The sequence below is a fragment of the Suricata suricatta genome, chromosome 16, assembly GCF_006229205.1.
Source record: "Suricata suricatta isolate VVHF042 chromosome 16, meerkat_22Aug2017_6uvM2_HiC, whole genome shotgun sequence".
NCBI classification, from domain to species: domain Eukaryota; kingdom Metazoa; phylum Chordata; class Mammalia; order Carnivora; family Herpestidae; genus Suricata; species Suricata suricatta.
The window spans coordinates 56,759,647-56,783,312 of record NC_043715.1 but is presented as its reverse complement, the minus strand read 5'-3'; the positions used below and the strand labels follow the sequence as shown (position 1 = coordinate 56,783,312).

At 60.6% G+C, this 23,666-nt stretch overlaps 3 protein-coding genes across 7 annotated transcripts in view; all 3 read right to left on the bottom strand.

The window, feature by feature from the left end:
- U2AF2 (U2 small nuclear RNA auxiliary factor 2) lies at positions 1-14,962 on the bottom strand. The gene is made up of 11 exons (XM_029924405.1): positions 14,758-14,962; positions 11,092-11,227; positions 10,375-10,419; positions 9,816-9,975; positions 8,406-8,522; positions 8,136-8,274; positions 4,547-4,626; positions 4,342-4,464; positions 3,954-4,040; positions 3,487-3,735; positions 1-751 (listed from the first exon to the last, which is right to left on the bottom strand). The coding sequence occupies exons 1-11, from the start codon at positions 14,804-14,806 to the stop codon at positions 617-619; spliced, it is 1,320 nt and encodes a 439-aa protein (XP_029780265.1). The 5' UTR covers positions 14,807-14,962; the 3' UTR covers positions 1-616.
- A 1,469-nt stretch (positions 14,963-16,431) lies between these two features.
- CCDC106 (coiled-coil domain containing 106) lies at positions 16,432-21,189 on the bottom strand. Of its 4 annotated transcripts, none has more exons than XM_029924723.1 (6): positions 20,972-21,189; positions 19,536-19,611; positions 19,281-19,388; positions 19,010-19,186; positions 17,699-17,911; positions 16,432-17,325 (listed from the first exon to the last, which is right to left on the bottom strand). In XM_029924723.1, the coding sequence occupies exons 2-6, from the start codon at positions 19,564-19,566 to the stop codon at positions 17,009-17,011; spliced, it is 846 nt and encodes a 281-aa protein (XP_029780583.1). In that variant the 5' UTR covers positions 19,567-19,611; positions 20,972-21,189; the 3' UTR covers positions 16,432-17,008. The 4 variants fall into 4 exon arrangements, with proteins under 4 accessions (XP_029780583.1, XP_029780581.1, XP_029780582.1 ...); XM_029924721.1 differs by lacking the exon at positions 20,972-21,189 and adding an exon at positions 20,284-20,391; XM_029924722.1 differs by lacking the exon at positions 20,972-21,189 and adding an exon at positions 20,284-20,383 and having other exon boundaries at positions 19,536-19,722.
- Positions 21,190-22,035: 846 nt separating this feature from the next.
- Positions 22,036-23,666, bottom strand: part of ZNF581 (zinc finger protein 581) — a 9,035-nt gene continuing 7,404 nt past the window's right edge. Inside the window, exons 1-2 of one of the 2 annotated variants that reach the window (XM_029924755.1) lie at positions 23,554-23,660; positions 22,036-23,094 (exon numbers count right to left, since the gene is read on the bottom strand). In XM_029924755.1, the coding sequence (XP_029780615.1) occupies positions 22,479-23,075 (597 nt within the window). In that variant the 5' untranslated portion in view covers positions 23,076-23,094; positions 23,554-23,660 and the 3' untranslated portion in view covers positions 22,036-22,478. Of the gene's footprint in view, positions 23,095-23,553; positions 23,661-23,666 lie in introns of those variants that run through there. The other variant, XM_029924754.1, reaches the window with a different exon arrangement.

The following is a 23,666-nucleotide window of genomic DNA, read 5'->3' as shown; positions in this document are numbered from 1 at the left end:
TAAAGTAAAATACAACAAAATGTTTAATGAGCAAATTTGTCTTAGCAAATATGAAACTGCCACAGAGAGAAGGACAGGGCCACGGGGCTGGGGCACAGGTGGGGGAAGACTAAGGAGGAGAATCAACTACGTAAGAAACCGGGAAGGGCGGGCACCAGGGAGAGGACCAGAGGCCAAGAGGACGGGAGCTGTGGTCCTGGAAAGGGAGAAGGCAGGGCACCGGGGGGGTCGGACAACAAAATTCAAAATAGTTTGGCCATAAAATATAAACACACTATGTTTCTACAGTGGGGAAGGGGAGAAAGAGGGTAAAAGGGAGGAGAGGCTGTTTTGGGGAGGGGCTATGGGGGTCCTACCCCGCCCTGCTGTGCACCCCCTCCCCATCCAGACCCCTTCCCTCTGTGTCTGGGTGCATGTGTCTGTGTGGGCCTGTGCGCGCACTTCCCTATTCCCCTCCCTACCCCAACCCCCACCCCGCCCTAATTGCTGCCATTCCAGTTGCTGCCGGCTGTCATTCGGCTGTCACTCCTCTGCCCATCTTCAGAGGGGGAAAAGAGGGGGGGTGGGAGGGGGAGCAGCCCCCAGCCAGCCCTGCCCCCACCCTCCCCCTCCACCTCTACCAGAAGTCCCGGCGGTGGTAAGAGTCGGGGTCACAGTATTTTGTGACAACCACTCTGTTGGCGAACTTGCGACCCGTCAGGCCCTGCATGGCTTTCTGGCAGTCAAACACAGAGGTGAACTCCACGAAGATCTGCAGGGATGAGAGACAGATTGTGAAGGCTAGGTGGCCTTCAGCCTCCAGGGGTAGACTGGCTCGCTCACAGCAACCAGCCAGGATCTACCCAAAATCCAGAACTCCACAGGAGAGGGCCTCGCTGCAGGCTTGGGAGCATTTGGCAAATGTCCTGCAGAACCCCAGGATCAAAGAGCATGCAGAGTGAGAAAAGAGAACGGAGCTAGAGGCACATGGGACCCACAGCACGCTCGCCAAGGGAATGTCTCCCCGCACCGGGCGCTCCCCAAGCTTCCCCAAGGGCCAGATTCTTCCCAAATGACAGATGAAGGGAAGCTCAAAAATTAAGGTTCAAGCCCAAGGTGATTAAAAAAAATAATCCCAATATTTGATCAAGTTTCTCATCGTGTTTGAACCACCAGTTTACAGGAAGTAGAGGGAGGAAGAGGACACCAACCAGCCTAACCTGGAACGTGGGGTGCTACAAGGAAACGTGCCCTACTGCTTCGACAGAAGGCGGGGGGGGGGGCACTATGTAGAACTGATAAATTTCAAGGGAAGTTTTAAACAAAACATGGATCCTTGTTTGGATCCTTAACTAGGTATAAAAAGTACTGAGACGGTGAAGGAAATCTGAACAGGAACACGAGTACTTCCTAAGGATAATTGTGTTACTGTAATAGTGATACTGCAGCTTTGTCAAGGCTTTTGGAGAAACGACCTGCTTCAAGTTTAGAGCAGTACTTCTCAACCAGCTCGAGTGTGGCCCCAGGCCACCTTCTGCAAGTCTGGAGACGGTTTTGGCGGTCACAATGGCAGATACAGCACTACCGTCTAGGAGGTGCGCTTGTTGACTGGGTGGAGGGGGGGATGGGGCTAAACATCCAAGAGCACACAGCACAGAAGCCAAAGCAAGTTTTGCTGGGCCCCAAATATTAATAGCTCAGTTATTACAGAAATACTTGTTTATCACAGGTGAAATTTGGAGATATGCTTTAAATTATTTTAGGCGGAAAAAAAGGGAAATTAGGAAGCTAAATATAGGAATTAAAAATGGCCAGACAAGGATACCTGAAGCCGGGTGACGGGGCTTAACGCTGGCACGTCTGCTCAACAGAACTTAACTCTACTCATGCAAGTTTGGAAAGAATGTAAAGTTTCCAAACAAAACAGGACGATCCCAGAGACCAGGCAGGTCTTCCCATTCATCTGACTCCCCACCAGTATTTACTCTGCCCCCTCAAGAGCCATCTCCACTCCAGCGTCTGTCACCGCGCCGAGTGCAAGGGACATGGGGAGCAGGTGTTTCACCGCACACAGGGAGGACGTGCTGCCCCTCTGCCCCCGACACGAGGCCTGTCCCTTGGCCTCCCATGCTCCTTCCACTGCTCCCTGGGCGGTACAGCCCGTGGACACCAAAACAGGGGTCAGCGTGTTGATGACACTTACGCTTCTGAGACTCATGCCTGGGATGCAGCTCTGTCTTGCTCACTGCTTCCTACACATCTCTGCGAGGTGTCAACCCGCCCATCAACACTGACCCCCTCTCCCCCCGAAAGCCTGCTTACCTCCCTTGCTTCTCTCTCACCTGCCAGTTCCACCCCATCTCCAAGGCCGGAAGCCTGAGCACTCGGCTGGACTCCTCTTCCCCTTCCAGCATAGCCCAAACTAACCACCATGACCTGGGCGTTTGCCAGTAATGTTCCTCAAATCCATGGACTTCTTTCCACCCTCCTGGTGGTCACCATCTTCCACCAAGCTGCTCACAAGCTGTTAGTTCCCAAAACTGCAGAGATCTTACCCCTATGCCCTCTACCTCCTCCCACTTCCCACACTGCAGATTCCAGTCCTGCAGGGTAGAGGTGGTGCCGCTCTGTAACCCCTGGCCACTCCTACCTTCTTCTAAAGAACCATCTCCATGTGCCAGATAACAGACCACAGGCAGCACCTTCCAAAGGCTTCCTGCTCACTGCAAGGAACACTGAACATCCCTCTAGGGCCAACGCAGGCCTACACGATCTGCCGCCCTGGGCCCCAGCCCCCAAACTGAGACCCGACCCTCCCACTGCTCTGCTGTACTCTGCTCAGGTACACCGGCTTGGTCACTGTCCCCAAACATACCAGGAGATCTGCACTCACTGGGCTCCCTGGCCAGGACCCCCACCTGCCTGCTGGGATAACCTGGTGTCACTTGGGCCTGCTTAATGCCACCTCGTGCCCTCCAGTCTAAACACTGCACCCAGAGTGTTTCTCCTCTCTCCCCAGCTACCACCTAAGGTGGCACCTGTGTTGTCTGACGAGGCTGGCCCCAGGACCTGGCCAGCTGAAGCCTGAATCACTAGTTGAGGGGATGGATGAACCTAAGCCACCCCCTCTTTCTTGCCTCCCAAGAAGAGTGAGAGGTGCCGATTCCTGGCACGGTGCCATGCCTCAGCAGGCTGGGAAATGTGACCATGTGGCCTGTATCCTCTGACGAAGGGCCCAGAAGGCTGCTGTGGGAGTCCAGGGTCGCACAGGTAGATTTAGTGAGGACCTGGCACCCAGAAGACACGAGTGTGTTTGCCACTGTTGACGCTAACATACAGCACTTCTCTCTCCACCGCCGACCAGACCCGACCAGACCCAACCACTCGCACAAGGTCACAGGGCTGAATGAGGCTGTGAAGCACAGCTGCAAGGCCACGCTCCCCGAGGACCTCCCACGGTTTGGGGGAGGGGGAGGGGGAGGGGCGCGCAGGCGCGCGCGCACGCACCTTCCCGCAGCCGGGCACCTCGACGCCGTCCACGGGCCGGGGGATCTCGATGGACTTGACGAGCCCGTACTTGCTGCACTCGTCCCGCACGTCCTCCACGATCTCCTCGTACTCCTCGTCGTCCAGCAGCTCCTCGGGCAGCACCATGTTCATGAGGCACAGCACCTCGGTCGGGTGGCCGCCCATCTGCACCTGGGAGCTCATCAGGCCTGGCACCTGCAGGGTCACTGGGGTCTGGTTGATGGTGCTCTGTGAGAAAAAGGGCAGAGCAGTCACAGCCAAGGTCACGGCAGACCCCAGAGGCCTACCCAGGGAAAACCGCACCCTGCCCCTGAAGCCCCGGTGCCCACTCAGCACCGCCCAGGAAAGCCGGGGCCAGGGACTAGAAGCACCTCCTCCCGGCCCCGCCCCACCCCACCCCCAAGTGTCCCTCTAGCCAATGGAAGATGACGTGCCGGGGGGCTCACCAGCGTGGCATTCTTGGCTCCCACACTTGCCCTCTGGACGAGCAGTTTCTTATCGCCCAGCTGCATCCCGTTCAGCCCTGCGATGGCCTGTGTTTGGAGGACGAGGGGTGGGGGGGGGTACGGCGAAGAGGTGCAGGTCAGGGGCCAGGAGCTTGACACCTCCCCACAAACCCCAATACCCCAGAGCTGGGCATTGGTAAGGGAGGGGAAGGCACGGGGGTCAGAGCTTGGAAAGAGCCAGAACCGAGGGAAAGGGGCCAAGTCCCCTAGGCAGAGTCCCGCTGCAGGCCAGCCTCTTCCCGCCCATCCCGAGGAGGGGAGACCAGTGTAGACAGAGCAAGGTGAGGGGCAAGAGCAGACGCAGCAGCACCAAGGGCCCGGGGCTCACCTGATCTGTAACGTTGATGTCCACGTACTCACAGAAGGCATAGCCTTTGGAGAGCCCCGTGGCACTGTCCTTGACCAGATTGAAGGCTTTGAGAGGCCCGAATGATGTCAGCAGCTCTTTGACCTGAGACGGGGCCGCAACTCTGTCAGGGCTGGTTTGGGGAAAGGCTGGGAGGGGAACAGCCAGGAGCAGGCGAGAGGTCTACCTGGTCATCATTCAGGTAATTGGGTAAGCCCCCGATGAACAGCTTGTGGGCAGAGTCTGGGACCACGGTGGACACAACTCCTGGGGGAAAAGGGGAGTAAACAGGCTTTGGTTCCCAGCACACGGGGCAGGCCCATCATGCCTACCACGGCGACAACAGGCCCACGTCCCGCCATCCCCTCGCTCACCCCGGGCACAGAGAACAGGGGTCTCCCCAACCTGCCCTGCCTCTGAGGACCCTGGGGGGGGGGGGGGCCTGAAGACACAAGCTCATGTCCCAAGCCTGCCAACCGCGGCAGATTGGGTCTGCACTCACCCCACCAGCACGCCCTCCCCTCTTCCTCATCTTTCAGGCCACAGCTCCACACCCTTCCCTACCACCTGATGTCTAGATCATGTCTCTGGTTGACCCTCAGTCCCTTTCTCTGTGGTCCTGCACAGTTACAACCAATGTGCATCTACCCCAATCCTGCCGTCTCCACCCAACTTTGGATTCAGGGGCTTGCCACATGGCTCAGCCCAGAGTCCTAACGATTCCCCGGGGGCTCCTAGCAGGTGTGAGCTACCCAGAGCCCCAGCTTGGTGTCAGCTGCACTTCGAACTCATGCAATCCACTGCCTAGATGCTCTCAAAGTCCTATCTCAGGAAGATGGGAAAGACTAAGGCACGGGAGGGAACTAACATGCTGCAGTCACCCCGGCAGAAAGAGGGGCCACCAGAGTCCCCCGCCCCCATCGATCACGACCCCACAGGCAGCTTTCAGCAAGCTGCTAACGGCTTTGCAGAGGCACCAGTGCTCTGACTGAAGGCGGACGAGCACAGGGCAGGGGCCCCCTCCCCCAAGCAGAGGAATGGCGGAGCCACGGCAGCCTCAACCCTCAGGCCCAGGCTGTGCCGGGAAGCCCAGGGAAGCACAAAGGGCCGAGGGCATCAGGCACCGCAGGCTCAAACCTAGGTGCAGCCCCAAGTGAGGCTCACCTGACCCTCCGCGTTCTCATCTGCAAACACAGAAAACACATCTACAACAGAGTAGAATGACTCACAGTGTGCGCTTAAAACGGGGCCTGAGGCCAGGGTCCCCATGACTGCAGACCCCAAGTCAACAATGGTTCTGAAGCAGGGGAGGACGACTCACGTGAAGGGGATGCAACAAGGAGCCCAGGTCAGTCCCAGGGCCCAAAACCAAGCCCCTGGAAACATCCCCACCCAACACAAAGGGCAGGCTCCTCCCTGATCACACGTCCGCTCCCCTGCAAGGGGCCACCTGGCACCTTCCTGAAGCCTCATCCTGCAGCCTCTCCTCTCCGAAGGCCATGCTGGACCTCCAACGACCAAGCAACCCCTTCTCGTGCACGTCCTCCTCAGCAGGGGACCCTGACCTCCTGGCACACTACGTGCACTCACCACAGGGCCTGGCAGAGTAGAGCCCTGCTGAGGGGGCAGGGGCAGGGCTGAAGCCCCACGGGCAGGGGACCCCTGGGGGAGTGCCAAGCACGGAGCCTGGCAGTGGGCAGGTGTGGAGGGCCAAGCTGAATTCACACACTGAAAGGGTACTGTGCTGTCCTGGCTCTCCCTGCACCGCCCTGGTCGTAAAGGAGAGTCAGGACCCACGTCAGCACTGAACGGCGAGGCCTGACCTCGGTGGGAACGGAGCTACGGCTTCATGACTGCAGGTGTTGCGTGCTTACATTCAGGTCAACGTGATTCCATCGAAACAAGGAAGTCACCTTCCAGGTTCCTGAATTATTTCTCTTCCAACCAAAAATACCTGAGTTTTATCAAATGCTTTCTTAGCCTCCTCATAGAAGAAACCTGACTTTCTGTTTCTTGAAAAACAGAGATCAAAACATGAGCTTCACTAAGAACAAAACCCAGAGGCCGCTTACTGTGCAGATGGATCCGGACTTCCGGCCGCATCCCACCGCCCGCCCAGGCCCCTCTGGCCGGGCAAACCTCAAGTGAGAAGACCGAGTGGCCTCGCAACTACAGCCCCTCCTGCAAGGGGACGACCACCCAGAGCCGCTGGCCCTGGAGGGGGTGTCCACTCCCACGGGGCGAAGGGGACATGAAGAAGGCAGTGCAGGAAGAAGGCAGGCGCCGGCTGGATACAAGCCGGGTCCCCTGGGAGACCACTAGCTGTGCCGCCCCTCGCTGGTCTGACCCAGGAGATGGGCTCGCGGTATCCATAAAAGCACTTGACAAACCTTTCACTGCAACACCAGGTGGCAAATACTTCCCGTCTACCACCCAGCTTGGCCAGGGGACACCTGGCTAGCTCAGCTGGTAGAGCATGCGCTTCTTGATTCAGGTGCATGAGTCGGAGCCCCACGTTGGGTGTGGAGCCCAGTTTAAAAAGAAAACAAGCAGAAGACCACGTGTGGCCTCCTAGTTGTCACTTGTTGACCACGTACTACAAGGCTGTCACAAAAATTAACGGGATCCAGAGCCCACTTGGGACAGAGCCTGACAGTGTAGGATCAGCAAGTGAGTAGGCTCCTCACCTAATTAAAAATGAAACACCCTGAGTTTACTTAACAAAAACCAACATTCCGTGGCTTCACCTGGGGAAGAGTCCCACAGATGCGTGCACAAACAGGACGTCGTCAGGCTGTGCACTTAAAGCACGGGTCACACTTCAGTTCTTGAAAGAATCAAAAAGATCCGCTGAGCTCACGGAACGACTAGAGCAAAGAACACTGGAGACGAGCTGGGGAGCTGGCCCCCAGTCCTGAGGCACCTGCCACCCGCTCGGGGACTCCCCCGACCTTGCGAAGGGTGAGCTCGGTGTCCCTCAGCGCAAAGCCTGCTTGCCCCCCACCCAGAGGCCCAAGGCTCACCCACCTTTCCCGGGACAGCGCAGGAGCCTGGGGCCCACAACACCCCCGCGCGTCCCAACGGGGCCCCCCTTCCACCCGCACCTGTCTCACCACAGGGGCCCGCAGACCGCTGCAGGTCCAGTCGGGCCGCTGCTTCTGCACTTCCTGCTACTGCCTGACATGTGGGTATTTTATGGAACCAAAACGTCACCACGTGTAACTCAGAGCACGTAGTGGCACACAGCCAGCCCCACTCAATCAGGCACCACAGGAGGCTGCGTGCAGACTACATCATCACGGCACGTTTGTGACCAAAATGGTACGGCTCACGAAACCAAAAGTATTCACTCTGCTCCTCTGCAGAATAAGCTCACTAGCTCCACAACTGCCATGCCCTCTATTGACCCAGGACAGGACGGGCACAGCAGGCGGGCACAGCCCGAAGCACAAGACTGAAGAGGTACTGGGACCAAAACAGGCGGCCATGCCCAGATGCCGACCTCACACTGGGAGCCCGACCACAAACCACTGACCCGCCGCCGGTGCTCGCACTGGCCGCCAGGGCCCCACAACAGGGCGCCAGCGCTCATGCCGGCTGCCAGGGTGGCCGCCGGGCTGCAAGCCCCTCACCTCCCTCAGCACCTCCCACAGCCCCAGCTCCGCCCCCAGGCTCCCAAGGTCTGGAGCGGTGATGAGGAGCACTCCCACCACAGCCCAGCAGCCCCAGCTAGGCCTCTGGGGAGGGCAGTGCGGGACGAGCCCCCCCCCACTCACCAGGCACGTAGACCGAGGGGTTCTCCGACATGCCAGGCAGTGGCTGGTAGTCATGAGGCCTGCGGATCTTCAGCGATTGGCCCTGGAAGATGATGCCATCGAAGGCCATGGCCTGGGTGGTCTCGTCCACAGAGCGGAACTGGAAGAGAAGGGGGTGGTGCGGGTCAGGCAATCCAGCGCAGAAGGACCCGGGGCCAACAAGGGCTGCCAAGGAGCCCCCGCGACAGGAGGAGCACACACTCTCCTGAGCCCCCCGTGCACCCAGCTCACCTCCAAGAAGGCAAAGTTCTTGTCCTGGTTAATCTGCACAGCCAAGACGGGATTGCCAGGGGCCTGGGTCAGCCCCCCAAGGCGCATCTGGGCGTTGAAGAAATCCATCATGGCCTCCTGCAGAGGGAATAGGAGACAGGGGGGGGCGGGGGAAGGGAGGTGGAGAGAGGAGGGGAGGGTGAGAGAGGGAGACACAGACGGGTTGGGGGTGAGGGGAAGGGAGGGGTAGGGAAGGATGGAAGAAGGGAGGGAACAGTGGAATAGGGGTGGGGGCAGAGAGATCAATAGTAGGAACAACAGCAGTAGGAAAATGAGAGGAAACGGAGGAAAGGAGGCAGAAGCAAGAGACAGCCGGGGGCCAGGAGTGTGGGGAGGGCCACAGGGGCCCCAACCAGAGACGTCGTTCAAGAAAAGTGCAGGAAGATAGCGACAACGAGGAAAGAGTAAAAAGCACGAGGTAAAAAGAAGGTGGAATGTGAAAAAAAAGCATCCGAAGGTGACAAGAAAAAAGCGTTAAGAAAGCAGGAAAGAAAAAGCCAGCAGGGACAGAGCACCAAGTCCAAAAGAAAGAGGAGCGAAGGGATGGAGGAGGCGGAGGGGAGGAGGGCAGGGGAGGAGGGCAGGGGAGGAGGGCGGGCGGGAGGGGAGGAGAAAAGAGTGATGTGGCGGGATCTGGCCCTGGAGTCCGGGGGCTGCTTTATCAAACGTAGCAAAGTGCAGGTTGAGAAAGTCAGAATGGACCTTACTTGCCTTCGACGACGGTAGCAAACTTTTTGTTGCTACGAGGGATCTCAGCCCCACAATATTTCACTTTAAAGAGAAATGGAAACAACTCTTTGATCTCGGGATTCTCGGGGTGCCACGGGAAGGGGTCAGGGAGAGGGGGAGGGGAGAGGAGCGGCGGGGAAGGTCGGGGAGGTCAGGGCCATCAAAACAAAGGAGCAGCGACCATGGGAGGGACGTGGGGAAAGGATGGGAACAGGCGGCAGAGAACCAGAGGCATGTCAGAGAAAACTGAGGGGAGCGTGCGTCTGTGTGTGTGTGTGTGTGTGTGTGTGTGTGTGTGCGCGCGCACGCGCGCACGTGCGCGTGCCAGTCTCCCTCTCTGTCTCTCTGGAAACGGACGCATGGATTTTCGTAGGTTCGTTATGTGTCTGCTTGATCCCTGGGTTGCCGGAGGAGGTTGGGGGAGGGGAGACAGGAGAGGGCAAGAGGGGGGGAGGGAGAGGGCCACCCCCAGCCCGGCCCCTGGCTGGCTCAACTCCATCCGTCCGTCTGGGAGGGGGCCGGGGGGCCTTGCAGGAGCAGAGTCTGACCCGTGCAGGTTGGGGGAGGGAAGGGGGAGGGGAGGTAGGGGAGGGGAATGGGGGAGAGGGTACGGGCAGGGAAAAGGCAGGGGGCGGGCAGTACCTCAGTGATGCCAAAGGGGATGTTGCCCACGTAGAGGCGTCGGGCCTGTCTGGTCATCTGGCTCCCGACCACGGGCACAGGCGTCGGGGTCACAGCCAGGCCGTCAGGGGTCATGGTGGGGAGAAGGGCGGTGGCCGGAATCTGACCCGCAGCTTCGAGAGGGGCAGAACAGGATTAGTCGGCAACAGGCGGTCCCCTACACCCCCCACCCTGTTCAGGGCCCACCGCAAACCTGGGAGGGCAGCTCCCCAGGGACCAGTCCCACCGAGGCCCCATCCAGGCCCCCAGCACCTCCTCCAGGGGAGGCTTCCGAAAGGCAGAAGCCAGAGAGCCCAGAGCACACACCCCCCCCCCCCCCCCCCCCCCCCCCCCGCCCCCAGCAGTGCAACACTCTCCTGGAGGGAGAGGATCTGGGTCAAGGCCTCGCCCAGGCCTGGGGGAGGTGCTGGTCTCAAGGCAGCGCTTGGGCCAGGGTTGGACGAGGGCAGGGCAGGGTGCAGGGGGAGAGAGGGTGGAGGGCAAGGACGTCGGGGTGCAAGGGGCAGGAAGAGAAGCTCACATCAGTCCACCGTGCTCCTCTTTCGCGCCTCTGGTCAAAGGTTTGCTGGGGGTGGGAGGGAAAGGTATGGCAAGGGGTGACTGGGGACCCTTGTCTTCCCCACACGCCACACCTCCCCGAGGACTCGGAGCCCCGGGGCTGGCGGCAGGGCCGAGGGGAACAGGCAACACGCAGGCCCCCTCGGCCCTGCCTGTCCCCGCAAGCCCCCCACCCCAGGAAAGAGGAACTGTGAGAGAGAGGAAGAGCCACACAGACCACTTTCTACTTGGAGAGACTGAGAGGGAAGGCGGCAGAACTTCCGCCCGCCCACCCTCACCTAAGGAGACAGAGAACAGGGAGGGGACCTGGGAAGGAAGAGCCACTAGAGGACAAGGCAGTCGGGGGAGCGGAGACGCTGCCCCCTTCAAGAACCCTCTGTTCCCTCGGAAGATCAGGCCAAGAGAACCGCAGAAAGATGGGAAAAAGGAGCCGGCCCCAGGAGCCGGGGCTCCGGCAGCCCTCACGAAGAAGGACAGTCACTGCCCTGATGCCAGACTCCCCTCCAAGAACCTACTACCCCCACCAACCCCTCAGAAGCTAAAGGAAACTCTAGAGACAACTGGACTCAAGACAGACAGACCCCAGACTCCTGCCCCAGACACACACAGAGAGGAGCCACGGAGGCCCAGGGCCCCCGCCCCCACCCGTGCCCAGCCAAGGGTCCCCGAGCGCCGGTACCTGCGCCGCCGCCTGTCCCGGGAGGCGCTCCGCTGGTCCCGGTTGCGCCGGTCGCGGCTCCGGCTCCGGCGCTTGCGGTCCCGGCTTCGGGAGCGGCTGTGGCTACGCTTCCGGTGCCGGTTCTCCTTGTCTCGCTCTGGGCCAGGGAAGGGGAGGGGACTGAGCTGAGGGAGGACACGGCCCAGCCCACCCGCTCACTGGTGGCTACGCCCCAAGCCCCAGGGAGGCCACCCCCAAGGGGAAGGGGAGACAACAGGCTTCCTGGGTCCACAAGCGAGTCCAGGGACCTCAGGGGACCACGGGGACGGGAGCTGGTTACCTGCGGGGACAGGGCCTGGAAACGCCCCGGGTGTAAGATACCTGAGGACGCTCAGGAGGAGCTGGGAGCCAGAGAAGACAGAGGAGGCTGGCTCCAGGTCCCCCTCGAGGGCTGAGGGGCCTGACCCCAGGGTCGTCCCTGAGAGGGGCAGGGCTAGACGCTGGGGAATCAAGAGACCCAATGATGTTTTCCTGAATGAAGAAAACTGACGACCCCTCAGGAAAGACCACCTCAACCAGCGGGCACCCGCAGCCCCGCCATCAGGCCCCAGGGTCAGGCCCCAGACAGAGGCGATGTCCCCAGAAAGCCAGGACGCGCAGCAGTCTCTTCACAACCAGGGGAGGAGTACAAGACGTCCTCCTAGAAGGACGTGCCCCTTCCTGAATGTGGGCGACAGAGGAGGGGCCCAGCCCTGCCCACTCAGGAAGTAGGGGAGGAGTGTGCCCTGCCCGCTTCTGCCCACTGCCCCTCGCAGGCTGGCACCCCAAGCCACCCCTACCTGCCCACTGCCCCTCAAAGCCAGGGCAGGAGAATCCAGCCCCCAGGTGGCTTGGCCTTGCAGGTGGTGCCCAGAACGGAGCACGGCCTGGCTGGTACCCCAGAGACCTCGGCTCCGCAGACCGCTCGCCCTGGGAAGGAGGCGCAGGCCCTGCCACGGTGCATTTCCTTATCCTGAGTTCGAAGACACCCCGGCCTCCCCAACTACCCGTCCAGGAACAGAGAAAGGAAAAGGCAGCAAGCGCAGGGTGTGAAAGTGGACTCTGGCCTCATCTGTCCGCTTTACGCTGCACGCTTCCTCAGGCCGTTAAACACGAACTCTCCGTAAATGAGTCTCACCCCTGAGCCACTCAGGAAAGGTGCTCCTTCCAAGCACCTCAGACGGATAAAAAACCCAGCAGCAAACACCAAAAGGCTCTTAAGAGCAAGCTCTATACGCAGTCCCGCTTGCTCTCAATCCTGACTGCTGCTATCAGAAAACCCCACTGCCGCTCCACGACCGGGAAAAAGGAGACACTGGGAGCTCACGCAACTTGCCTGTGACTAAAAAGCAAAAAAAAGCTGAAGCCTGAATACAAACACCGTAATGTCAGCAAGTACAACTAAAGACCAGGGCACAAACCTTAACACCCAGCAGGAAATCAGAACTCGCTAGCGACAAGGTCACTATCTCCTTGAAAGCAAACGAAGTAAAAAAACCAAACACTAGAAGCAACGTAGAGTAGGAGGCAAACACAGAGGCCCGGAGCTGTGGGTTTGGACCGCTGGCTTCACATTTGTAAGGTGAGCAGGCTGAGCCCCAAGCGCTTTTCCTGCCACTGAGGCTCTGACACAGACAAGCAGCCAGAGGGACCGACAGGAAGCGGCGATGCCTGCTGGGGTGGCTGGGACCAGACAAGGAACCTCACTCCCTGGAGACCCAGGCGCCACACACAGGCGGGGCTGAAGCTCAGCGGCAGGCTGGGGACAGGGACACAGAGAGATCCCCAGGCAGGGCGACACGGGGACAGCGCTTCTGGCCTCCAACACGAGAAAAGGAGCTTCACTGCTCAAAATGCTGTGGGCACACAGGGGGCACATGGGCCTGGCCTCCCTGTGCCAGTGGGGACACCCAGGGAGAGCCCAGGCTGCACATGTGCCAGCGCCTTGCAGAACTCAATCAGCTCCACCTGGCAGCCCAGCCAACTGCAACTTGGCCTTGAAGCCAGCCAGACTCAGGATGGGTTTCAGCCTTCCGCCCTACAAAGGTGTATGAAACCTCGTAAAAACCACCAAAGCTTTCCTTAAACAAAGGTCACATCTACCTCAGGTGTGTGAGAACTTGACAGAAACATTCGGAAAACAACACTTTTCCCTGCCAGTGCCAGCTGAGACAATGAAGACGTGCCTCTCTCAAGTTAGAGATTACACTGGGAACAATTTCAGAACAAAAAAGGTATCGCTCATTGGGCACTTAACACATGCCAAGCCTCATGCCACGCAGGTTACATGTTACCCCTATTTAACCTCAGCTCTGCCTCTTAACAGCTAAAACCTGCGAAAGGGCTTTAACTTTGTAAATCACTTTTCTCCTCTGCAAAAGGAGAAAAATCAGCCTCAAACACCGAATACAAGGATCCACTTAGAAAACCTGCGAACAGCTTAACAAGTGCCTGGCACTGGACAAGTGCACAGAGTTTAACGACCAAGAACGGTTACCATCAACTCGTTAACTCCAAGACCGCAGTGACATGACAAGGAGTCACCGTACGAACGGACAAAACTAACACACAAACACTGAGGCAGCACAGCCGCTGGGCAACAAAGCGGTGTCCTAACCCGGGAACGCCCGACTCCACAGCCCACATCACGTAGACACCCCACGCGAGCTCTCCTAAGCCAGCCACCCCGACCGACCTCTTGTCAGGGTTCGCTGCGCCCCCAGTTCGTTCCTCTCAACACAGGCAGCTTCAGCCTCAAGCCCCCCACCTTCACTCTCAAAACGAGGTAGAGACTGGACGAATTTTTGCAGCGCCTAACGACTGTCGTCCTGACGTTCTTGCAGCCCCTGTGCTGCTCTGCACCAGCACGACCCCACGACTTGCTAAGTTGGTTTCACCGGGGTGGGGGGGGGGCGTTCTCCCGCCCTCATCTCCACGGCGACCAGATTTGGGAGGCTGAATCTGTGCCCGGAGACTGGGACCGGACCGGACGTGGGGACCGCTCTCTAGCTAGGAGTGGACAAAACGCAAACACACCGCCATCATCGACTGCCAGCGTGTCGGAAGGACGCACGCGCGTCCTCCCTCACGAGCCACACCGAGTCACGCTAGCCGATACCTGACCAGAGCGGGAGACCGGCGGGGGCCCACGTGAAGGGGCTTCGCAACCGCCATTTTGGAACAAAGGGGGCGTGGAGACCCGGGCCGGCGGCCCGGCCGGAAGCGGAAGTGCCGGGGCAGCGGGAAAGAAAGGAGGCTCTGCGGGATCTGATACCTGTAATCTCCTTTCAGTTTAAAAAAAACACCAAAAACAAAAAAGAACGCAAAAGAGAATGAGGAGTCCACGAAGGAACACCCGGCAGGCCCGCACCGCCTCCGCCGCGGACCACGTGGGGTGCAGAACGGAGCGTGCCGCGCATGCGTCAAAGACCCGCGCCCGCCGCCCCCTCCTCTCTCCTCCCCTTCCCTCCTGGGCGCAGCGGCACGCCGGGTGATCACGTGAACGAGGCGCGCGCCACGGAGCGGTGGGGGGGGGGTGCGCAGCGCGGCCCTGAAAGGCGGAGAAAGAGAGGGGGGTAAAATGGCGGGGGACAGGGAGAGAGGCCAGGAGCCGCCCCGCCCGCCGCCCCGCGCCCCCAGCGCCCTCACCTTGCTTATTCTCGTTGAGCTGCCGCTCGAATTCGTCGAAGTCCGACATGTTGAGGCGGCCGCGTAAGGGCCCCGTGCAGCTCTGGCCTCGCCTTGCCGCCCGCCCGCTCCGGCCGCTTCGGCTACTTCCGCCGCTCCCTTCGGCTACTTCCGGCCACCGCCGACACTCCGCCGCCTCCTACCTAATCAAGCCCGGGCCGCCCGCCCCGTCCCGCCCCGGCTCCGCCCCTCTCCCCGCCCGCCCGCCCACGAGGTGTCCCTTCCCCCTGCCCGAGCCTGGCTCCAAATAGCGTCGATTATTTCCGGACCGTAGAAGAAATCCGGAGCGGTAGCTTCGGCTGCTTCCGTAAATACCCGAAGCGAGGGGTCCACTGGCTTCCCAGGCTATCGTAACTTTTCGGAACCTAGCTCCTCAACGTTCGGGTGTTTCCGTACGTCCGCGCGTTCCTCGGCGCTCAGTTCCCCCCCCCGCCAAGGGTTCGGCTTCTTCCGACAATTCAAACCGTCCCAGTCTTGGCTGTTCCCGAAGATCTTCCCCGCTCTTCTCCGCTGATCCTATCGAGCTACTTCCGCCAATCCTAACCGTGCCAGACTTCTGCACTTTCTGTAGGTCTCCAGCACTCGCTCTCGGACCCAGCCAGAGAATTAAATCCGATGCCAAGCTTCGGCTCTTTCCGGACACTGCACTCACTCACTCCTCCCCTTCCGGGGAACTTCGGCTCCTTCCGCCACCACTTCGGGAAGGCTCCACTCACGGGAGACAGATTCGGTTTTTTCCGGCGGCGCTCCGAATCCTTCCGGCTTCAGGAAGCGAAAAGGGAGGGAGTACAGAGGCGAGGTTGGTCAGGAGAAGGGATACAGAAAGAAGGCAGGGTCCCGGCTCTCTACACCTGGCTCTCCAGGTGGGGAGAGTGGAGGACAAGAAGGGCCGATCTCGCGGAGGGCCTCAGAAGGTTGCGCGAGACAAAAGCTGCAGGCGAGGTGAAGAGTGCGCTCGGCCGCTGCGGAGGTTGCCGGCGCGGCTTTGTGCGCCTGCGCAGAGTGAAAGCGGAGGGGCGCGAGATGGGTTTCCGCGCCTGCGTAGAGATCGGTCTAAGGGGAGATTTCTCTCTGTTCCGGGAGGCGAGCGGGTTCCAGAGCCCCCAGCACGCGTGCGCGCGAGGCTTTCCCTTCCTCCAAGAAGGGTACAGAATTCGAGACCGTTAGGCAAGGCCGCTCGCTCCTGGTTGCTGTGGCAACCGCGTCTGCGTGCCCGCCCCCTCCCGCAGCGCAGGCGCAGCAGGTATTGCAACGGGTACTTCCTGAAAGCAGTAATCTAGCACTACCGCCCCCTGGCGGGCGGGCTCCGGAGCCTCCTCCCAGACGGGCAGTTTCCCCCTTCCGCGGACGCTCCTGCCAGCGGTCATTGTGTCTCCCGTCTCCAGCCCCCGCGCCTCTAGTCGAGATAGGCCCGCGGGTGGTGTTGACGCCTCCTGTCCCGAGCTCTGCCCCTCCGAGTTCCCTGGGGCACAGCTGCTGCTGCTCCTCCTGGCCCTGCCTCCGGGGGTGCTAATTACAACCTGTCTCCCCAACCTCCGGCTTCCTGCCTGACCGCCCGCTCCTCGGAGATCCCCGGAGCCCCCGTCACGGTCTCCGCGGCAACGGCCACCCCCTCCAAGAAGACACCGGGCCTCGTTAATTCCAAATTTTATCGTCTCTTTACTTTAAATTCTCTGAATAATTCTTTCTCACGTGGACTCGGGGCAGTCCGGGATGCGGGTGGGGAACTCCTGGCAGAGTGGGCCAGCCTCTCCTCGGGGCTGAGGGTTGACACGGGGTATGTCCAGGGCCCCGCCCCATAGAGAGTCTCGCAGTCCCCCCACCCCCTCCTCCAGGAGGAAGGGTTCGGTGAGGGTATGACCGTGCAGCTCACGGGGGAGGGGTGCCCTCCAGGAAACGGCAGACACCAATCCCCTGGGTAGCAGCTCTTGGGCGCCTGGCTAAGTGGACCTCCTACCCAGGGGATGCAGGGGAAGGGGAGGGTGCTAGGAACGTGAGAGGTTAAGGAGAGGATCAGATCTATATACAAGGGACCCGGGGCCGGAGGTGGGGACCTGCAGGACGAGAAGGGGCACACTCAGAAACACGCCGCCCACCCCCCAGGCCCTCTGGAAGAGCACACCACTCATGCACACTTTCCCAGTGCCAGGAGAGTCAGAAGAGGGAGGGAAGCGGGGACCTAAGGGCGTTTCCCGGGCCAGGTGGGGTGGGATCACCGCTTGAAGCGGTAGGTGATGGGAAGCAGCAGCTTGCTTTTCTTGAGGGCCTGCACCTTCTTGAGGGTCTCGTCGTCCAGGGCCAGGAAGCAGCGGCGCGAGTACTCCAGCAGGCGCTCCTTGGAGGGGTCGAATTCGCCCACCTCGGCCAGCTTCTCCGGGGCCACAATGAGCAGCTCTGCGATGGGCGTGGTCAGCGCCACCGTGTTCCGATCTACTCGGTGGTGCTCAAAGGCCCGAGACATGCTTTTCAGCTTCTGGAAGGTACCCAGGATCTTCTTGTAGCGGCAGAGGACCCCGTCTGCATCCTTCACTGCAGGGCCAGGCCGGGCCAAGGCACAGAGACAAACATGAGAGGACAAAGGTGGACACAGGAGGCAGATGGGGCCAGGACAGGAGGGGAGCCCAATACAGGAAGAACCGCAGGACAAAATGCGCATCAGAAGGATGCAGGTGGGAGCCATGGGGAGACAGTGGCACCAGGGGAAAAGGAGGAGCCTTCGCCCCCTCCCCATGTTACTGACGAGGGGCCTGAGCCTGGGCGCAGGGAGATGCCGGGTGGCACGGCTGGTGAGGAGGGACCGCAGAGCGGGACCACACGTGCAGCCTGGGACAACCAGGCTAGGGGAGGAGGGAGGGCATCCTCAGCGGTCACAGCAAGCCCCCAGCCCCTGCTCCTTGCTCACCCCGCTGCCTCTCCCGGGCCTTGGGCTTCCCGAAGCGCCTCCGGCCAGCACTTCCCTTCTGCTTCTGCCTCTTCCTCTCCACGGCACTGCCTTCTTCAGATGCTCCACTGAGCGAGGAGGCTGCAGACTCGGGGTCTGAGGCCTCACCCCCAGCCCCACCCCGGCCGTCTCCTTCAGCCCGCCTGGGCCCAGACTTCACCCGGCAGTGGTCCTCTGGACAGAGAGAGAGAGAGACACACACACACACACACACACACACGCATGAAGTTCCAGAACAGGGAAGACAAGGAGGCAGGAAGTCCATCTGCAAGGTGGGGACAGATGTCACACCACACACAGGTCTACAGGAGAGGGGGCCTCAACAAGGGCTGGAATCCCCATGGACACAGCGCATAGAGACGCGCCAGTCTCCACCAAGATGGCCGAGAATACCGCGCAGGCGGCTGGATTCAGGAGCAGCAGGACATGGGCTCCTGCTCCACTGACTGCAGCTTCACGACAAGAAGTTTGGGGGAAGGGCTGAGAGGACCAAGACAGGACCAGACATCTCAGGAGAGTCTCCGTGGGACCTCTGGAAGATGACATTCTAGAAATCTGGGAAGCAAGCAAGACCTTGGTTGGGGTGGGGGTGTCAGACCCTGGGAGAAATCCAAGGCTCTGGGTCTAGTGGCCTGGGAAAGTCAGGCGCCCACTTTCACCTGAACAGAGTGAGTATCCGAGGCTCTGATGCAGGGGCCACCACAAGGTGGGCTGGGGGAGACATCCCGTATTGAGGTTCTCACCAAGAAAATCCAGAGGTCCCCGGGCCAAACAGCCTGGATAGGTGCCCATCAGCATGGAGAGACAGTAGTAGGTCTCAGCAACCCAGGCCACAGGGCGTTCCGGACCAGAGGGATCCCCAATAACACAGGTGTTGGAAAAAACCAGATCCCTTGCCCAGAGCGTCAGGAGTGAATCACAGGGGAATACGGGGTCCTGCGGGGGAGCCAGCCAGGGGCTGAACATCATGAGGACAGGAACAGAAGTTGGACTCTCCAAAAAATAGGAGCATAGGAGCTAAAGATCTGGGAAAAAGAAAGCCCTGACTCTGGGACCGGAGAGGGCCACAGGGTCTTGCCCATCAGAAGAGTCAGGAATCCAGCAGGTAGGAAGCTGGGTTTGGGGTCCTGGAGACAGCCATGAAGTAAGGAAAGGATAAAGATGCCAGGTCCCCACTGGGCCACCAAAAAGACAAATGTAGGTGAGGAGGGTGCCGTATCCCCAGGAAGGACCCAGGAGGGGGACAAGGGACTAGATCACCAGGTACCTCACCTGCATCCATGCGGGCCGATGAGATAAACTTGTCCAGCTGACAACGCAAGAAATCCCTCTCCTCCTCCAGGTCCTCGATGCGCTTCTGTAGCCATGAGTTCCTTTCCAGGGCCATGTGCAGCTGGGCCCTGACCCCGTTCATCAGGGCCACAGTCGGGGACGCAGCTTCCGGAGGCTCTAGGGACAGCGGGAAGGCTTGGTCACACCCCAGGACTCAAGGGCACTGCACCCCAGCTGCCTGGGGTCCCTCCGGGCCTGCCCCCCAGCTCACCCTCGAAGTTTCCCCGAGAGGGGCTCAGACTGTAAAAGATCTGTGGGTCTAGGTGGGGCGTCTCATCGAAGGGGATGGAGATCTCGAAGGCCTCGTCGTCTTTCTTCACTGGAGGGGAGAGGCCAGGGGTCACCCCAGGGAAGTCCCCAGGCGCCTCGGACCAGCCCCCCACCACAGCAGCCCTGGGGAGGAAAGGGCAGGGATGGGTAGGGCAGCGATGGGACCAGGGGCAGGGCAGGGTCCCAGCGTCCTCACGTGTCCTCCTCCGGCTGTTTCGGTCATTCATGGCGCGGCCTCCGGCGGACCCGGGCAACTAAGCGCCTCAGGGGCACTGGACAGAAACGGCAGCCACAGATGGAGGGACATCCCGCGGGAAGTGGGGCCCAACTCCTTAGGGCTGGGGAAGGGGGGCGGGCGGTGCTGAAGGCCCGGACTGCTGGGTCTGAGGGAGGAGGGGACCCAGACCCTCAGGACCGGGCGGGGACGCCAGGGTGTCAAACTCCAGGGCTCCCAGGGAATGAAGGGGCTGGGGACCCAGACACCGAACTACTGAGGGAAGGAGGAGTGGGTTCCCCGCGGGGTCGACAGAGCGGACACCTCCTGGCTTGAATGGGGCGGACCCTCATCACGGATCACCTCGGGGCCGAAAGAGGCGAGAGGTGCGGGGGGAGGAGACCGTGCCCCAACTTCCAGGCATAGGGTGGGGAGTCCGGCCCACGCGCAGCGCCTCCCCACACCCCTCCCCCGCACTAGTGTGGGTGAGCAGGACCCCTCCCCCGTGGCGGAGGGGGCGGGGCGCGTGCGCAGTGCGGGGGAAGGTCACGCGTGGGGATGCGCCCCCGCCCCCGCCCTTTGTCCCCCGGGTGGGAGGGGGAGCGATGTTGCCAGGGGGTCCCAGCGGGAAATGCGGGAGATGCGCTAGGCTGCGGGTGCAGCTGTGGCCACCATCCCCCCGCCCGCAGGTGCCCGGGGTCGGAGGGGCCCGGGTCCCGCGCTCACCCACCCGCGCGCGGAATCCGGCCAGGGGACCGACGGCGGCGGCGCCCATGCCCGGCGCCGGGGAGCGTCTGCAAAGTGTCGCGGGCAGTGGAGGGAAGCGCCCAACCAGCCGCGGGCGGGCGGGGCGGGAGAGGCCGCGAGCCTAGGGGCGGGGTGGCGGGTCGGAGGAGCGGGCGGGAACGCCGGCGATCGCCCGGTCCGCCGGTCGTTGCGCTTCTGCCGGAGTCTCCGGCCCCAGGTAGGGCCCGCCGTTTGCGGCAAAGGCCCGGGCTGCACTTGCGCGACGGCCCCTTGTCACAGTACCCCGCCCTCCGTGAAACCCGGGCAGGGAACGTCAAGAAACTCCCAATTCCTAGAGAGCAGGAGGCTCCGAGGGACCCCAGGGTGGGTGGCGACGCACCGAGTGGGGCCGCGGAAAAGGAAGGAGACAACCAGGAAAGTTGAAGCGCCGGGAGAATCCTTTTAAACGGTACCCACAACCCGCCCCTCCATCTCCCACCATTAGTGCAGCAGCATTACAGCCCGACCACACGGTTCCCAGGACAGGGGAGTTGGGGGGGTTGGGGGGGGGGAAGGCGCGTGGACCACAATCACCACCACCACTAGCCCTGTGGTGGTGGTTGCGAACTGGCTTTGGAGCATTCACACCCAATCTGGGACGTTCCTCCCCCAACCCCTCTCAGTTTACTCACCTGCAAAGTGGGGAGATTATTATGATCCCTTTTAGGTTCCTTGTCAGGAGGTACGGATATGGTGCAGGCAAAATGCTCAGCCTAGCGCCTGGCCATAGTCTAGGCTCAAGATCGGGGCGCTGTGTGTTATTTGAGGTCAGACAGTGGGAGGCTCTGTTCCCTCTCTGGGGAGTGGAGATGGCTAATTTGTTCTTCCACCCAAAAAGAGGTCGGAAGAAGAAATGAGGCCCAGCACAGTGCCTGGCACGAAATAGACGCGAAAGGAAAGTTCATTAAGAAGGCAGATGTTTATTCGGCTTCCAGCCTCTCCTCCCCGTCACCAGTTGCTACTGGAACTTTTTTTTTTTTTTTTTTTGCTACTGGAATTTTTGCCAGCTCTTTGAGAGCGGGGCTTTAACCTTGCAGAAGGAGAATTTAAATGTCTGCACCATTTAGAAAACTGTAGCCATGCTCCTCTCCTACCTGCTTCGCATCACAGATAAACTGCAGCCTGGGTTAAAACGTCCAGGGGGAGGTACCTGCCCTAGATGTGTGCTTCGAAAACTACAGGTTCATGAACAAGGAATTCAATATAGCTGAACAGAATTAGCAAGAAGAAGAAGACGAAGAAGAAGGAAAAAAAAACAAGTGAACTGCACGTGGCAGAGAGTTAAGTACTGTTAAACTTTTGTTGCACATCTATTTTGTGTAACTCTTTACTGGGTTACCATATAAAATGTGTTTCTTACAAGAAATCCTAGCTTGAAGGAAAAAAAATCACAATCCTCTGCCCAGATGACACACACTGTGAGGGGCCAAGCTAGGACTGATCTAGTGCAGGAGGCCGCCCTTCCCATCCCCGGCCAGGCAAGCCAGCACTGTGCGGAAGCAAGCGCTCAGCCCCGCACCCGGCCACAGGCGATTCTCAAGACCCGGGGCGCAGGTAGTGTTATTTGAGGTCAGACGGTGCGAGGCTTTCCCTCTCCGGAGACTAGAGATGGCCGATTTGTTCTTCTGCACAAAAAGAGGCAGGCCAGGCACTTGACACGGCCAAGCCGCTGTCCCCAAAAACAAAGCTCAGGTGCTCAAAACAGGAAAGGTGTTTACTGGGTGTCCAGTCTCGGGGCCTGGCTGGGGGGTGGGAGGCAGGTCTGGGGCCCCTTCCCCCGGCATCAACACGGGGGCGTCAGGAAGCTGGTGCAGATACCTGATGGCTTCCAACCCCGAGGTTCAGGCTGGAGGATTTCCACACACCGCAGCCTCTCCCGCACCTGGTCAGGGCTCGGCCTGACGCTGGAGGGCTCCACGCTCTGAAAGGTCTTTCCATCTGGATCTCCGAGAAACAGGAAGGACCTGAAGGCTACTCAGGGGCTCCTCCTTCAGGCAGGGCTTGGCCTTTGCAGGAGGTGTGTCGGTGTCTATGTCCAGGGCTGCAACCCAGCCTTCGGCACTGGCCAGCTGTCTGAGGGTGACAAGAGTCCGGGCTCTCCCCAGAACCCCATGGCACTGGGGCGCCCGGCAGCCCGGCTCATGGGTGCTTCCACCGAGTGTGCTTCTGCAGGGTGCTCTGCTCCATAAACCGGCGCGGGCAGTGTGGGCACTGAAACGGGCGCTCCCCCGAGTGGACCCGGCTGTGCTGGGCCAGCTCACCGGCCTCGCGGAAGCGGCGAGGGCAGAGCGGGCAGCCATGGGGTCGCCCACCTCCCGCCCGGTGAATGGAGTGGTGCCGGGCCAGGTGGCTGGCCCGCTTGAATGCTTTCCCGCAGGTGTCGCACTCAAAGGGCTTCACCTCTGAGTGGGTGATGCTGTGTCGCTGCAGGTATGACATGTACTCGAAGACCCGGGAGCACACGGGGCAGCTGTAGCACTTTTTCTGAGCTGAAGCCCCATCTGCCCCGGGCTCGCTCTCAGACTCCTGGTCCACCAGCACGGTGTACGGGATGCCCTGGGTGTCAATAAGCAGGTAGTGGTTGGGCCTCGGAGGGGAGGAAGGCTGGGGAGGTCCCGTGGAGGAGGAAGGTCCGGGCTCTGGGGACCTGCCTGTCCGAGAAGGAGGGGCCTCCATGGCCTCTGCGGACGGAAGCGCCAGGGGCTTCGGGCAGGGGGGCGACGGCAACACCAGCATCCGGAGGGGTGGCTGAAGCCTGGGGGACGGGAGAGAGGGTGAGAGAACATAGAGGAGGAGAGCTCAGGGACACCAGCTCCGTCCTTTACCTTCTGTGTGCCCTGCCCAGAACTTCTGCACACCCCCCCCCCCAAACTTCCTCCGTCTCTTCTCCACTCCTTCTGCCCTGGACTCTACGACCTTCTGTGAACCTTCTAGGGTCTCTGTCGTGGGAAAGCCTCCCCTATCGTCTGTTCCATCACCCACTGTAAACACAGGCACAGGCAGGTCCTCGCTCTAACTTCCCTCATCGTACCCTCCTCCGATCGCTAGATGCCCTTCTACTCGGGCCACACGCAGGGCTTCTCCAGTCCCGCCCCCCTCCCCCCACCCCACCCCCCTCCCCGGTAGACCGGCAGGTCTCTCTCGCCTTCTCTATGCTCCTGACCCAGGTCTGGGTGTTAGCCCATCCTATCACCCCACCAGGAGTCTTTTCTACCCCTTCTGTATTCGCCCAAGCCTTAAGGCCGCCAGGCCCTGACCCGCTGTCCAACAACCTCCCGGGACACCCCCGAGCCCCCCTCCTAGCTCGGCTACACGCAGATTCTCTCC